A 16,155-nucleotide genomic window follows, 5' to 3' on the forward strand; every position below is an offset into this window, starting at 1 on the left:
TCCAACCCCCTGCCATGAGCAGGGACACCTCACACTAAACCATCCCACCCAAGGCTTCATCCAACCTGGCCTTGAACACTGCCAGGGATGGAGCACTCACAACCTCCCTGGGCAACCCATTCCAGTGCCTCACCACCCTAACAGGAAAGAATTTCCTCCTTAGGTCCAATCTAAACTTCCCCTGTTTCAGTTTGAACCCGTTACCCCTTGTCATGTCACTGTGGTCCCTGATGAAGAGTCCCTCCCCAGCATCCCTATAGAAACACGGGAGCTGCTGTAGTGCAGTGTTTGCGAGGTGGTTTGGGGTCAGTTTCTGTTGTGTTGTTAAGAGTTTATTGAAGGGTGGTCTCTCGTACACCTGCATCTACAGGAAATACACAGGATGGGACGGGGTACTTGAAAGAAAGTGCTTTCTCCTGAAAGCAGTTACCTTGTGTTCAGGCAGGTGTGTGTAAGCTATGGAACAGAGGAGCTGTGGCTGCCCCGTCCCTGGCAGTGCTCAAGGCCAGGTTGGACACAGGGGCTTGGAGCAAGCTGCTCCAGTGGAAGGGGTCCCTGCCCGTGGCAGGGGTTGGGGCTGGGTGGGCTTTAGGGTCCTTTCCATCCCAAACCAGGCTGTGATTCTATAACCTAAGAACTGTGCAAGCCGCACTTGCTTCTTGAAGTATTGCCTGTGAAAACCAAGTCACGCAACACCAGCCTGGGGTTTTTTGCATCAGCAAATAAGCACAGGAGGTTTCTGAGGAGCGACCTGTGGCGGCTCTATGTGCTTGCGTGTGGCTTCTATCACACCTTGCTACTCCGTGCCTGTAGGGAAGGTATCCCGGCTGAGGAGCACGGCCGTCGCCCGAGGGCAAACCAAGCAGGCACCCCGGGCAGAGCGCAGTTCGTTAACACGGCCGCGTGTAACGAGCTGAGGGTGCTTCAGCAGGCCCGCAGCTCCCAGCACGCCTCTACACCGCTGGGCACCGGCGAACGCTGACGGGACGGGACCGGACACAACCTCCCCTCAGGCGGATACGTCCCGCGTCACGTGTCCGCCTCCTCGCCCAATCCGCACCCTCGCACCCAATTCAAACCGCGGGGCGGCGGCCGCGGCCGTTGGGCTGACGCGCCGAGGGAGGGGCGGGCCCCGGCCGCCGCGGGGCCGTGCTGACCGACATGGAGAGCCGGCCCGCGGCCCCGGGGCCCTACCGAGCCACCAAGCTGGTGAGGACGGCGGGCCGGGGCAGCCCGGAGGTGTTCGGGGTGGGCTGGTGGGGTGAGCGGAGGGAGGACGCTGGCTGGTGTGATGCCCGGGGCTCTCCTCAGGGTAAAGCACAAGTTAACGTTAGTCCTCCCGGACCCCTTGGTGGGCTCCGGCCTTCCCGGAGCACCGTGGGGGGGGCCCGGCTGTGTGGGCCCTGCGACCCTCTCCAGAGAGGGCTGCGTAGCTGGCAGTGCCTTGCTCGCTGGAAGCTCTGTGACAGCTTGGGAAGGAGCCTGCCGGTTGTAGTGTGTCGTCTAATTTTGTATGAGAAAAGAGTTTAAAACCGGACTTTTTGTGCCCTGCCACCTGGATTCACCCCCTGCCTGGCGGCTGCGGTGGTTTGGCACTGCCTCAGGAACCCGAGATGATGTGTTTGCTGGGCATGAGCAGACACAGGCAATAAAACTCGTTATGTTTGTGAAATTATAACCTTATTCTCAGTTAGATAAGAACAAGATGAAAACCTGAATGAAAAGCTTATGTATTTTTTTAATCGGAACTTTGTTTCTATAATGCTACTTCTACATTAAGTAGGTAGAGGGAGGGGATCCTGCCCCTCTGCTGTGCTCTGGGGAGACACCCCTGCAGCCCTGATCCAGCTCTGGGGCAGCAGCACAAGAGGGACGTGGAGCTGTTGGAGCGAGGCCAGAGGAGGCCATGGAGCTGCTGCGAGGGCTGGAGTAGCTCTGCTCTGGAGCCAGGCTGAGAGAGCTGGGCTGGGGCAGCCTGGACAAGAGAAGGCTCCTGAAGGGGAGACCTGAGAGCAGCTCCAGTGCCGAAAGGGGCTGCGGGAAACCTGGAGAGGGGCTTGGGACAAGGGCCTGTAGGGACAGGCCAAGGGGAATGGCTTGAACCTGCCCGAGGGGAGACTGAGCTGAGCTCTTAGGCAGAAGCTCTTCCCTTTGAGGGTGCTGAGGCGCTGGCACAGGGTGCCCAGAGAAGCTGTGGCTGCCCCATCCCTGGCAGTGCTCAAGGCCAGGTTGGACACAGGGGCTTGGAGCAAGCTGCTCCAGTGGAAGGGGTCCCTGCTTGTAGCAGGGGTTGGAGCTGGAGGAGCTTTAAGGTCCCAACCCAAGGGGTAGCTAGCTTAAGATAGCTATCAATACTTCTTAGTATTAAAGTTGTGATTTTGTTTATATGCTTATTAATGTAATACTGATTTAGTTGATACTTACAATGATCAGTTTCAGGCTTTGATCTTGCATTCTTCCCTTGTTTGTTTCTCATACAGTGGAATGAAATTACAAAGTATTTCCGAGCAGGTATGCCCTTAAAGAAACACAGGCAGCATTTCAAGAGACATGGAAGCTGTTTCACTGCATCAGAAGCTGTAGACTGGCTCCATGAAGTGCTAAGGAATAACAGTAACTTTGGTCCTGAAGTTACTAGGCAGCAGACTATTCAGTTATTGAGAAAGTTTCTCAAGAATCATGTGATTGAAGATATAAAAGGAAGATGGGGATCTGAAAGCTTAGAAGACAACAGTGCACTATACAGGTACTGAAGTAAAGACCAGTTAACAGCTCTTCATGTTGAGAATTTTATTTCAAAATCATTATGTTCAGATTCACAAAAATACCTTGCTTTGAGCTGAGCAGTTCAGCCATAGATTAATCACTAGCACCATTTCCACTCACTGTTTATTTTACTCTGATTTGCAGTACAAACCATACATCCTGTGTGCTGAGGGCTGTTTACATGCCTTTATCTAGCTGGGTTTTTCACTGGGAGCATGCATGCTGCGCTCAAGTGCTTTGAAGGGGAGCCAGAGAGAACTTACTGTAGTAGCTCCATGCTGTGCTACCAGTCCTGTGTTTACTCCTCTTGTACATTTTACAGAAAACCAAGTGGGATACAGCCTATCTTAAGTTTTGAAGTTAAAGGTATTAATGGCCCTCACTTCTCAAATTCCAGTCTCAGTGGTGTATAAATATCTAAGTATCTTCAGCTTGACTTTGGAATCAACAAAAATTGCCCAAAGCTAATTTATAATATAATGCTAAACAGTGTTCTAAAGAACACTGTTAATTTCCTGGATCTCTTCAGAATCGTATGGAATCAGGGTATGGCTTTGGTTAAGTGACTTCTAATGTTTCTAATCTAGTCTAAATATATTTAACATCTTTTCTGTTCGTTACAGATTTCCATCAACATCTCCAGTTAAACCTCTACCAAGTCCATGTACACAGAAAGAGAACTTGGAAAACTTCTGTAGAGACAAAGAAAGGCTTTTTAAATTGCCACATTTATCGAGGAGAGCTTTTAAAAGGCATGAGTTACTACAGTCTCTGGTAATAACTTATGTTTCTTACATGTTTATAGTTGCTGTGTATTTTCTTTGTTCTTTAACAAATAAAACTGGAAGCAATCACCTCTTGGTGACACTGCTCTGTTGTGTCATCTTCTCGCTGAAGAAATAAATTGGTAGGTTCTTTTAGACAGTGAAGTAGAACATTTATATATAACCATGATGGAAAGGTACAGCTATATTTTATAACAAAGTGTCTTGGTGATGTGTGCTGTCTCTCTTCAGTGTGCAAAAAGAGGTTTTATTAAATAACCTGTAAATATTCAAACAAAATACGTACTTGTAAAATCATAGCTGTGACCGTAACGTGGCATTTTTGAAATGCTGGCAGCAAGTGACAGGGATTGTGCAATTGACACTGAAAACTATATGAAGTTGTTTCTTCTAAGCTTATTGGCAGTAGTTTATCGGGAAGAGGTATGAGGGGTAGATTGTAGTTAATGCAGCCATGTTACTTAGAATGAAAGGTCATCTCACACCCACAAACACCCCTATTGCAGTATGGGGCTTCTTTTATGATCTGAGAGTATGTAGAGTTTTGGGTCATCAGTATGGAGCCATTTGTTTTCTTTTGGATTGTTTGGTTTGGTTTGTTTCCTTCAGTGTAGTATTATCCCTGCTACAGTATTTTAAAGTATTGGGAGGGCTGGACAGTGGAGTTGTAGAAATGATCTGGACAGTATGTCCTTGTTGAAACTTAATATAATTTTTGTTTGTTGACAAGGCACAAATGATTTAATTATTCCACTTTGTGAAAAAGATTGAATACAAGTGTTTGGTCCTTTATTTTTTCATGCATACTTTGTGAATTTAGGTTGAATTTAGGTTCCCAAAGAAGAATACTTCACTTACTGACACATTTGGATTTGATGTGTTTCAACTTTTTCATTCCTGTATGAAGACGGGCTGAGGAAGTTGGGGCTGTTCAGCCTGGAGAAGAGAAGGCTGCGTGGGGACCTAATAGCAGCCTTCCAGTACCTGAAGGGGGCCTATAGGGATGCTGGGGAGGGACTCTTCATCAGGGACTGTAGTGACAGGACAAGGGGTAATGGGTTAAAACTTAAACAGGGGAAGTTTAGATTGGATATAAGGAGAAAATTCTTTCCTGTTAGGGTGGTGAGACACTGGAATGGGTTGCCCAGGGAGGTTGTGAGTGCTCCATCCCTGGCAGTGTTCAAGGCCAGGTTGGATGAAGCCTTGTGTTGGGATGGTTTAGTGAGAGGTGACCCTGTCCATGGCAGGGGGGTTGGAACTGGATGATCTTGAGGTCCTTTCCAACCTTAACTATTCTATGATTCTATGATTTACTGACTTCTGAGCTGATTGGGTCTTTCTTTATAGTGTCCTCTCTTGCTTGTTAGTTGGGCATGCTTACATTGCAGTGCAGGGACTGGTAAGATTACAGGAATTCAATGTTCTGCAGAATGCCCTATACTTCTGAGACTAATTTTTACTTAGTTTTGAATTATCTTAAGAAGCTTCTTTATCTTATGGTACAAACTACTCATTTTCAGGAAAATTTAGAGAAAACAAAGAGCGATAGAATAGAAGAAAATGAGGAAGATATGCTGCATAGGAAGGAAATAAGCCAGGAATTTGTGAAAGAAACTTGGAGAAATGTCATTCTAATACAGTGAGTAACACATTATAAAAAGCACCTTCTTGGATATGTGCTTTGTGTGTGTAACAGCCTGATCAAGCTCTTGGCTTGCAAACTTTTCTTGAATCTTTAAAACTGTGTTTTAACTTGAATATTTTTACTATTTTTTACAGATGCCTTCCAGTGTATTTATTAACATTGTATTGTTGCATTCAAGAAATTTGTTGAAATTTTATTATTGCTGGTGTTGAATATATTTTATGTACCATAGAGGCTCTTTTCTAGTAATTTTTTGGTGTTTGTTCCAGGGAAAAGTGGATCCTCAAGCTGTCCTTCTAGAAGTCGAGTGTATTAAATAGCAAATTAACTGTTGTTTGAGTAGACAAGGGAAGAACTTGTTGTCTAAAAGGTTTATAAGTAATGAATGAAAACACCTGCTCTCTTACTGCCCACAGTTTGCAAACCATTTTAGGCCTCCCATCTTTGGAAGAAGTTCTTCAGCCAATGCAGATCATTCCTGAGTACGTCATATACAACATGACTAACACGAGCAAACATGGTGTTGTGATTTTGCAGAACAAATCAGGTACAATTTCTTTTCCCTGGTTTTGCTTCAATATTCCATGTGGCCTAATTACAGCAAACAATAAGTAATAATTAATGTAATATGTTTCATAGTTTTTTACATTTTTCCCCAAGCTACATTACAGTTTAGTATAATTGTCAAGAAGGTTTTGTAGGTTCATTGCGTTCACTTTTAAATTACACATGTAGCAATATTTAAAATTAGTTCCAAATTTCATCTTCTGTATTTGAGGTATTAATACATGTGTGCCATTATTTCTATTAGTTATTAAGTCTTTGAGGTTGTGTATAAGTAATGTGTTTGTTGTGCTTATTTTAGAAGACCTCCCACACTGGGTGTTGTCAGCTATGAAGTGCCTCGCATACTGTAAGTTATTAAACACCTTTTAACCTCTTTTGAGAGCTGAAAGTGAAATATACTTGCAAGTTGAGATCAGTTGTGATGTTTCATTTGGAAATTCACATAATCTAGGTGCCTTGATATGCTGAGAAGCAATGACAGCAATCCATAGCAAATCATTGCACAGAAATGTAACCTAAAGGAGCTAATACATGTTAAAGATGTTACATTTCAGGTAATTAATGTATCAGACCTCTAGTCTAGCTACTAATCCTGCTTTTAGGCTGCATCATCTGCATATGACTTTCAGCAGTGTGAACTGATTATAAATTAGTGGAAGAAGAGTGGCTTCAATGTTCCTTAATCCAAGAAACATGCAAGAGAATTAATTACCTCTGCAAGCTTTCAGTGCAACTGTCCTGCCCAAGGCCTTTGAAAAGCTAAGCACTGTTTGTAACAAAAATAATTCCTATTAACAAAGAGTCAGGCAGGGAGAAAACTGGTGCTTGGGCAAAACCTGTGTGGCTTCTTCTGATGCAGTTTTCCAGGAGTAAAGGGGCTTTCCTTTTCCAGTTACTGCCTTTGAGCTAGACTGAAACAGTTCCTACACTTCATATTAAACTGGGGAGACAAATTCACAGAAAACCTGTTGGGTTTTTGTTTGTATTTGAAGAAAGCAAACAGAATTTTGCAAAGGGTTTGATGAGATGGATTTTTAAAGTCTGACATTTTATCTGTGGAACGTGTTTTGTGACAACTGAACTTTCATGGTCTGCAGACCAAGAGTCACTCATCCCTTGTTTTGGTATGAATGTAAGCAGTATCAAGCAGCAAAACTGGAAGTGGTTACTGCTTAGGAAAGCTTGGTGCTTCTGGTTTGTTTTCTTTGTGTATTTGCTTAAGAGTAAAATTTAGAGAGGCATGATGTTAAATCTTAAACTTCAGAAAAGAAGAATCGGTTACCAAAGGCATCAGCGTTATGTGTACTTGAGCAATTGCCTTGGAGCTACTGGGAAAATATTTACTCTGGAGTAATAGAATTAACAAAGGTTTTCACAAGCTGGGGAGGGAAAAATACTTTCACAGAGAACCTGATCAAGTTCAGTTTCTAATGGCTCAGTCTGATGTGGATTCTCTTGCTAATAAAAGGTGTGGGTTTGTTTCTTAACAAGTGCTGCAGCAGACCTGTGTGGTACCAAGTCTTTCTCCTTTACAGTACCATTGATTTTTATGAAACTTTGAAGAATGTAATGGTCTTTGAAGTTTCTGTTGTCAGATGTTTGAAATTGTTACAAACACAGATTGCTATTCTGGAAGATTTGCATCTCTGTGAAGCAGATTCTGAAGAGATTCTGGAGAACAGAGGACAATTCCTTCTTCCCTGCTCCCAAAACTGCCTCTTTAAATGTCTAACACTTAGATGAGTGCCTCTCAAATGAAATCAGAGATGATGAGCTTTTTATCTGTGTGCTTGTTCTGCTGTTTAACACTTGTTCTTCTTCCTGGCAGTCTCCTTCACTAGCTTCCTGCAAAGCCATACCATAGTTAGATGGCATGTGTTTTATATATCTGTGTGTATGTTTGACTGCTCAGTGGAACTGTGGTGGGGTCTGTGCAGGGTTAGTGTCTTCGCAAGTTCAGTTTGCAGCATGCACTCTCGTGAAAATAACCCCTTTGGTTCTTATTCAACATCTCCCTTCAACTGTATTCCCTAAAAAATAGGGCCTCTTACATGAAGAGCACTAGTAGGAAAAGCAGGACAGGGAAGAGCTTGGTGGGTGGGTTTAAATCAGAGTGAAAAATACAGCTGAGCACTGGTCTCTGAGCTTTTCAATACTTTAACCCCAACATCAGTTCTGTACTTAGAGCTAACAAATAGGTCTTTGTGGGTTGGAAACAGCAAGCAAGCTTCCTGGGCTTTTGAAGTCTCCATTTCTAGTTTGAGTGAATTAGTTCAAGTGGAGACTTTATCTCTGCAGCTGCCAGCTATACTGTAACCAAATGATTTAAGGCAATAGTTACTTTGCACGGTGAAAACTAAGTGTTTATACTGTAGGGGAATACTGCTTTCCTATATTTTTAGTGTATGGTAATGTGATTATGATTATAAAGATTGATTGTATCAAAAGTTAAATCTTCTCTGGTTCTATGTGTAACTTAAACAGCCATCTCCTAATTCATTAAAATTGTCTTTGTAAGGCAGCTGACTTCATTTGTAGGAGCTCAGAGGGGTGTAATAACATTAGGGTTAACAGGTTTATGCCTCGTCAAGTTTTATTCCTACCTGGAACACTTTTGCTTGTTCCTTTCCTGTCTGTAGCCACACAGGCAAGGTTTAGCAACTAGACTTCTTGGATTGCTCATCTGTCCATGTCTGAATAAAATCAGTTGTGTGTAGCAGTGATTCACCATGAGCTTAGTGGTGAACAAAACTCTCCTGGTGGACCTTTTCAGTAGATGAGTTGATAAAAGGAGCTCCCTTCAAATGGAAGATGCTGTTAATGTCTTTCTTGGCGGTGTCCAAGGCCAGCAGGTTGGATGGGACTTGGAGCAACCTGCTCAAGTGGAAGGTGTCCCTGCCTATGGCAGGGGGTTGGAACTGTATGAGCTTTAAGGTTTCTTCTGACCCAAACTGTTTGGAAATGAAGGAAAGTACTTAAAGTTCATTACTATTTTGCTGAAGAGCCTATGAAAGGGTATAAATAAGTTTTCATTTATTTTCTTGGTGTAGAACAGCTTGTTGAAACTGAATACAGCTCTTCAGTGGCTACATAGAATCTTCTACACTATTTTTGCTTACAAATGATACAGTACTCAACTAAAAAATTCGCATATTGCTGACATGATCCTTTCCTTCCTACAAGAATAAACCTATATTCATCTTTTAAAAAAAACTAATTTTATAATGAATTTGTGGAAAGTTGTTTGTGATTTTTTTTCTTTCTTTACCTCTTTTTAGGGCCTAGAAATAATGACATGAGCCAAGCAACTTACAGTGGGTTTGAGCGCGATGTGTTCCGAACGGTTGCTGATTACTTTCTCAATCTCCCTGAGCCATTACTTACTTTTGAGTACTATGAACTTTTTGTTAATATTTTAGGTATGTATGAATCGAGAAATACTCAGTGCAAGCTGTAAATTTATATCAACTGGGGAACAAATCTGTACCTCAAAATCTGTATGGCAGTTAGAATCTGAGGAAGATCGTCAATGATATCATTCTGTATCACAGTATTAATTGACATACAGTTCTGTCTCATAATTCCCTGTGTAAATTGCTGTCTGAGCTAACATTCTAAATATGCAGTAACCATAATCTAAAAAATACATGCTTGTTCTGTCTGTCCCTCACTACTGCAGTGTGTTATCTGTCTTCTTGCATGGTGGTTGTTAGATCACTTTTGGACTGAGCTAATTTCTTCTTAGGTTTTACTAACAGAATCATCTATAAATTAGTGTCTTATATTTGTTGTCCTCTCTGCTCAGTTAGCATCTTTCTTTCTAAACTTGTTCATTTTTCATACCACTTGCATCTTAACTGATATTTCATTTTCTGATAGTTATGTGTGGCTACATCACAATTCCAGATATATGCAGTGGAAAACATTCTGTCCAAGATGAGAAATGTGACTCTCAGCCTTCAAAAACTCTTCACTTGAACTCTTTCAAGTCAACCGAGTGCCTTCTCCTAAGCCTCCTTCGCAAAGAGCCTGACAAAAAACAGAAAGAATGTGAAGTTTCCATGAAGTCTTCTTCAGCAGAACTAACTATTCAAAAACAATGTGCAAATAAATTGTGGCAGCATAAACAGACACATAAACAAGGTAGTTCTGTTAATCTAATAGGAGGAAGCTGTCAAAATCTTTCTGCTTTCAGGAAGGAACAAGGTCCACCCCAAACATTTAGGACAAGATGTTACTCTTTGGAAAGAATTGGAGATGCTACTTCAAACGCATGTAATAAAGTAGGATCTGATTCCCTCAGGCAAAGTGATGGGAACACCATCCTGGGCACAAGAAATGGAAAACAATCACTACCTTATGAGCATAAAGCTAATTCTGTGTTGGAGCTTGGTTTTGATAACACAGGTCAAGACCAAACCCATGGTATCAAAGGAGTGTCTGCATCAGCTCTTCAGGTTAAAGAGCTATTTATTGAAGATCATGGACTGAAGCAAATGCAAGGGTCTCTGAGTTTACTTGGCAAGAGGAACTCCAGAAGTTGTGCTAGGATTAATATGCCAGTTGCTGAAATCACAGTGAAACCAAGTTCTCCACTTTGTGGGCAAGGAAAACCAAATACCTGTGGTGTGGCTACATCAGTGGACATCAGGACTGAGGTTTCTGATACCACCATCAAAAAGAGACTCTGCAAAAGTACCACAGAACTCTCAGAATACTCTTTCACTCACTCTTCTTATATGTTGACTGGCACACAAAGTAAGATGGCTTTCTAAAGCATGTTGTATTGGCTTATTGTGTTGGCAAACTAATCTCTGCTTCCTTAATCTGGCACTGATGCTAGGGATTTTTTGATACATGTATAACATGACATGCGGGGTTTAAGAAACCGAAATGGTTGCTAAACTGCATTATTTAAAGGTAGCCCTTTGTACCTCTGCTAACAAATAGTAGTGGGTAGTTTCTTTGGAGTCTTAAACTTGTTGTGTCAATACTTCACCTTTTTTTTGAGGTAAGCGGTAAGTAATTCTAACCTACACACTGAGAGTGTGGCAGGGAACTTGCACAGACCTGCCTGATGGAGAGGATGTCTTTTTGCAGTCTTTGAAACACAGTTGATCATGGTGAAGCAAGTTGAAGATGACCACACACAAAAAGGCCACAGAACTATGTAGTATGTTATAGCTGGTTTCCGTGAAACATAGATTATCATCATTGGATAATGACACTGGCACTGCGTGCCCAGAGAAGCTGTGGCTGCCCCATTCTTGGCAGTGTTCAAGGTCAGGTTGGACACAGGGGCTTGGAGCAAGCTGCTCCAGTGGAAGGGGTCCCTGCCCGTGGCAGGGGGTGGGACTGGAAGTGCTTTAAGATCCTTTCAACCCAAACCAGGCTGAGATTCTATGATCACAGTTAAAAAAAAAAAGAAAAGACTTTCTTGTTCCTAGATTAAAATATCCTGAAAATTGGTTCAAATCTGACTGACAGCTGTCTGTACAATTAACTTGTAGATCTCCTTCAGCCTCATTTAGAAAGAGTTGCTGTTGAAGCACTGCAGATATGTTGTTTGTTGCTTCCACCACCAAACCGTAGGAAGATTCAGCTCCTCATGCGCATGATCTCTCGGATGAGTGAGAACGTGGATATGCCACGACTGCATGATGCGATGGGCACACGCACTTTGGTAAGAGATTCATCAGTGCAGTGTATCTATTGGTCTAAGAATGTTGCTGAGAATACTGGGAGTGTTCTGCACTTGAGGTTCTTGTCTCATTGCAGTTAAATAGTGCAGTTAAATTAGATAGACTTTTCATCTCCAGAATGTTTATCAAAATCTGACTTGAAGCAAGAACTTTCTTGTCCACATCCTAATGTATTTCAAGTACTGGTGTTTCTTTTGCTGGCTTTGGGAGAAGGGAAGTAATTTCTTAAAGAAATGCTAGTGATTGAGTCTGGACTTCTCACCCAACTGCCGTTCAGTTTAAAAGGTGTTGGCAAAGTGTCTGTAGAAAGCCTTTCTTTGGCTAAAATTTGTGTATGTGAAGATAGGACAAAAACTGTTCCAAATAATTCAATTTTCTGAGTTTAAAGACCAACTTCAAGGTCTGAATTTAAGCTTTCAGTGGAACAACTAAAGATTTTTTTTTTTTGTCAAAAGCTGTAAAAATCTTTTTAAAGCTATTTGAAAGAGGACCTTGGTGTGCATTAGCTGTTGGTTAGGCTGGTTCTGCAGTGTTTTTTATCGTGTCACTTGTCTCCGGATGGCTAAGATGTACACTTTTCTGCAGGGTAAGGCTTCTGTCATTACTTCTTTAAAATACGTGTTAATTGAAATTACAGTTCAAAAAAAGGGCAAGTTTAATGTTGGAAGAAGTTACTTTATTTCAGATGAGGAAAGCATTACAAGCAGGTTTTCTCCTCTCTTAACCAGCAGTGCAGGCAAGAGATATTGCCCTCAAAGTTGGTATTGGAGAATGTGCTATATAGACTGGAAAGAAGGCAAATCCTTCAACTGTATGTACTAACCATCTGCTAACCACTTGTAGATGATCCAGACCTTTTCTCGCTGCGTGCTGTGCTGTGCAGAAGAAGTAGACCTCGATGAGCTGCTCTCTACACGATTAGTTTCATTTCTAATGGACCATCAACAAGAAATATTTAAAGTACCCACTTACCTGCAGGTTGCAGTGCAAGATCACATAGAACACGTGAAGATGGCTCAGGTTGGTGGCAGGTTCATTTGCAGATTGCAGTGTGTTACTCCTGAAGGTGGGATGGGAAAGCTGCAAATGAAATCACTGTTTTGGATGCAGACATGTATGAAACTGTTGGTGCAGTCATAGGTACTAGCTACGTTACCATGTTTTGCAACTTGAGATGTTGCTGTAAGTTATCATGTTTGGATGTTTAAGTATCTTCTTATCGAAATAGTACATAATTGAGTTTATGCAGACCCCTTCTTCAACTCTTCTTCCAGTGCAAATACCCAAAGGAAGAAATATGTGCCATATTGCCAACATATTCATACTGCAAACAAATAACTCCTCAGGAGTTTGAAGAGCAAAAGGTTTCTACCTCTCAAGCTGCAGTGGCAGAGCTCTTGGAGAACATTATCAAAGATAAGAACTTGTCTCTGAAAGACAAGAAGAAAAAGTTAAAACAGGTAAGAAACTTGGTTCATATTTAATCTACTTATGGAAATGCTGTTGTGAGAGAAGGATCAGGTACTAGACCCTGGTACCCTTTAAGGGGTGGATCTCTTCACAATCCTGAAACATTCCTTTCTGTGGAATTACGCTTGAGTTTTGTAACACGTGTCACTCAAGATTATTTGGCACTTCTGTGGCCTACTAACATATTGCCTAATCCTAAAGCTGAAATACAGCAGTTCTGGCAGGATTTAACACTGGAGGGGTTTTTTTTCTCTTTAGGAAAACCTTTGGCAAGTATGCCTGACCAATTGAATAGTGTTGTGCTTGTCCTGGAATCTCCTAAATCAGTCTTGTGACTCAAATTGGAAAAAGCAGCTTTTCAGAGCAAGCACATTTCTTTCTTTGGTGCTCCTCCTCCAGCTTCTGCAATGCTGACTTTCACGTGTGTTGTGAAAACCTTCTGGTTGTGGAAAAGTGAAGGCTGGACTTGAATTCTTCAAGTTCATTAACACTTCCTGCATGTGAAGAAGAGTAGTTAGTTACAACTGATTAAAACTTGGTGTAAGTAAGCAGTAAGAAGTCCAGAGGAGGGCCACGAGGATGATCAAGGGACTGGAGCACCTCCCGTATGAAGACAGGCTGAGGAAGTTGGGGCTGTTCAGCCTGGAGAAGAGAAGGCTGCGTGGGGACCTCAGAGCAGCCTTCCAGTATCTGAAGGGGGCCTACAGGGATGCTGGGGAGGGACTCTTCATTAGGGACTGTAGTGACAGGACAAGGGGTTACGGGTTAAAACTTAAACAGGGGAAGTTTAGATTGGATATAAAGAGGAAGTTTTTTACTGTAAGGGTGGTGAGGCACTGAAATGGGTTGCCCAGGGAGGTTGTGAGTGCTCCATCCCTGGCAGTGTTCAAGGCCAGGTTGGATGAAGCCTTGTGTGGGATGGTTTAGTGTGAGGTGTCCCTGTCCATGGCAGGGGGGTTGGAACTGGATGATCTTGAGGTCCTTTCCAACCCTAACTATTCTATGATTCTATGATACACAGCACCACTAGAAGCAGGTGAAGTGTGGAGGAAGGATATCTACTAAAATCCTCTAATAGTAAAACATCAAGTATATGCTTACATTTTTGATGAGTTCCCACTGAAGTCCAGAAGCAGTTTGTACTGCATGGGCAATGTGTTAGTGAAGCTTATTTTTTAAATTCATAGAGCTGTATTGTTACAGGTTTGCCATTTGTGCTGGGATAGCTGCTGGTGTGGTAAATAACAATGTTTTGGAGCTGTTAACTCAGTTTTGATACTTGGAATTGGGGAAAGCCAAATACACAGCACATTCTAGAGGGTTAAGTCCAACATGTATCAACACCCAAAGTTACAAATGGTGTGATTTTTCCCTAGGTTGGATCCATCAGCAGTAAGCTTTGGCTGATGTATATATGTATTTATTGTTAGTATTGTCTTCCTGAGGCCTTATGTAGGAAATGGGCAGAATGTCAAAAACATGTCTGTAGCCAGATATCTCTTGAGTTTTATTTCACAGAATCTCAGCCTGGTTTGTGTTGGAAGGGACCTTAAAGCTCATTCAGTCCCAACCCCCTGCCATAGGCAGGGACCCCTTCCACTGGAGCAGCTTGCTCCAAGCCCCTGTGTCCAACCTGGCCTTGAGCACTGCCAGGGATGGGGCAGCCACAGCTTCTCTGGGCACCCTGTGCCAGCGCCTCAGCACCCTCATAGGGAAGAGCTTCTGCCTAAGAGCTCAGCTCAGTCTCCCCTCAGGCAGGTTCAAGCCATTCCCCTTGGCCTGTCCCTACAGGCCCTTGTCCCAAGCCCCTCTCCAGGTTCCCTGCAGCCCCTTCAGGCACTGGAGCTGCTCTCAGGTCTCCCCTTCAGGAGCTTTCTCTTCTCCAGGCTGAGTAAGCCTGTTTCTCTCGGCATGTCAAAATGCTTGGAAATCAAAGGAGGTGAGAAGCTTTTCTTATTTCAACAGAAGATGAAGTGCCTGACAGAGTCTGACTCATTGTTTATTGGTTGTGAACTCATGAGCACAAAGGGCTACAGCTACTGTGTTCAAGTGTCACAGCCTTGCTCCTCCTGCTGATGTGCATCCTCATGAGGTGATTCATGCTCAGTCCTGCACAGCTGGAGTTTTTAGTGGAGTCTGGTTTAATTGTTGCTGTTGTGTTTCTAGTTTCAGAAGGAATACCCACTGATCTACCAGAACAGATTTCCAACTACAGAAAACGAAGCAGTGCTGCTTGAGAACAAGCCCACCATCAAACAACCCATGCTCAGCTTAAGGAAACCCAGATTTCGTAGCCTAAGATATTAGCTTAACCACACTTTGGCTGCATATTTATTTGTTGGATCTATGTGTGAATGATATACGAAAGGGCACTCACTGCGAAATCCGGTGGTGGCTGTGTGTGGAGAAGGGAGAATTGTTTACATGGACACTGTGCTGAAAGGTGCCAAAATACCTTTTCTGTGTGTGTGTGTGCAGTTAACTTTTGAATAACTAAGAAATATTTATCTGTTTACAAATTATTACAATATATTATCTTCAGTAAAAGAAATGTGAAAATAAGCACGAAGCTATTAGTAACCAAAAACTGAAACATGGTTTCCATATGGGAAGCTGATGAGATGCATATTGTTGTAACATTTTACTGTCTGTTCAGGAGTTTGCGCCATTTATCATAGGCTTTAATGTCTATGTTATGAATAAGTGCCTTCTTTTGTGTTCTCAAAGTATTTGTCTTTAAACAAAACAATGTTCTTTGAAGTTGGGACTAATTTAAAAGTCGGTTCTGTTATTTTCAGTGGAGGCAATAATTCACCATAAATAAATGATTATCTGACACGTAAAGTACTTCTGTTCATCTCATCTGTAAAATCCACATAAGCTTTTGTGTATTTATTTATATTAGAAGACTTAGGTATAGTTCTGACAATTTCATGGAAAATTTATTTTAGGTCTATTGGTATTCTTCCCAAAACAACAGAAGTGATGGATGATATGTGATGTGACAAGGAATAGACTCAGAATACACTAAATTGCCCTATTTTGTCTCCACAGTTGAAGGTTTGCTTATTAATTTTGGTGGGGCCGCAGCTCCCCGACAAGAGTATAAATCTACTTGAGTAATTCAGAGAGAATAAATGGAAGTGTTTTCATAAAGATCCTGGATTAATGTTTAGACAGAGATGCTTCAGGTAAAAAAATGGGCAGTCTTGAGCAGAGA

At 42.4% G+C, this 16,155-nt stretch overlaps 1 protein-coding gene across 3 annotated transcripts; it reads left to right on the forward strand.

Annotated features, from left to right (window-relative positions):
• The first annotated feature begins 1,089 nt into the window (after positions 1-1,089).
• On the forward strand, positions 1,090-15,779 carry DEPDC1 (DEP domain containing 1). 3 transcript variants are annotated; one of them, XM_065673052.1, is made up of 12 exons: positions 1,090-1,209; positions 2,481-2,746; positions 3,390-3,540; positions 5,072-5,190; positions 5,613-5,743; positions 6,062-6,109; positions 9,042-9,182; positions 9,643-10,521; positions 11,274-11,446; positions 12,309-12,485; positions 12,740-12,925; positions 15,102-15,779. In XM_065673052.1, exons 1-12 carry the CDS (start codon positions 1,162-1,164, stop codon positions 15,240-15,242), a joined length of 2,460 nt encoding a protein of 819 aa, XP_065529124.1. In that variant the 5' UTR covers positions 1,090-1,161; the 3' UTR covers positions 15,243-15,779. The 3 variants fall into 3 exon arrangements, with proteins under 3 accessions (XP_065529124.1, XP_065529126.1, XP_065529127.1); XM_065673054.1 differs by having other exon boundaries at positions 9,670-10,521; XM_065673055.1 differs by lacking the exon at positions 9,643-10,521 and having other exon boundaries at positions 1,091-1,209.
• The last annotated feature ends 376 nt before the right edge of the window (positions 15,780-16,155 follow it).

The sequence above is a fragment of the Lathamus discolor genome, chromosome 3 (assembly GCF_037157495.1).
Source record: "Lathamus discolor isolate bLatDis1 chromosome 3, bLatDis1.hap1, whole genome shotgun sequence".
NCBI classification, from domain to species: Eukaryota; Metazoa; Chordata; class Aves; order Psittaciformes; family Psittacidae; genus Lathamus; species Lathamus discolor.

Bases quoted from the DNA above. Each gene is read 5' to 3' on its own strand.
- DEPDC1 (XM_065673052.1), top strand. From the start codon at position 1,162: ATGGAGAGCCGGCCCGCGGCCCCGGGGCCCTACCGAGCCACCAAGCTG. The intron at 3,541-5,071 runs GTAATAACTTAT...ACTCATTTTCAG, and splicing joins ATGAGTTACTACAGTCTCTG to GAAAATTTAGAGAAAACAAA. The intron at 9,183-9,642 runs GTATGTATGAAT...ATTTTCTGATAG, and splicing joins ACTTTTTGTTAATATTTTAG to TTATGTGTGGCTACATCACA.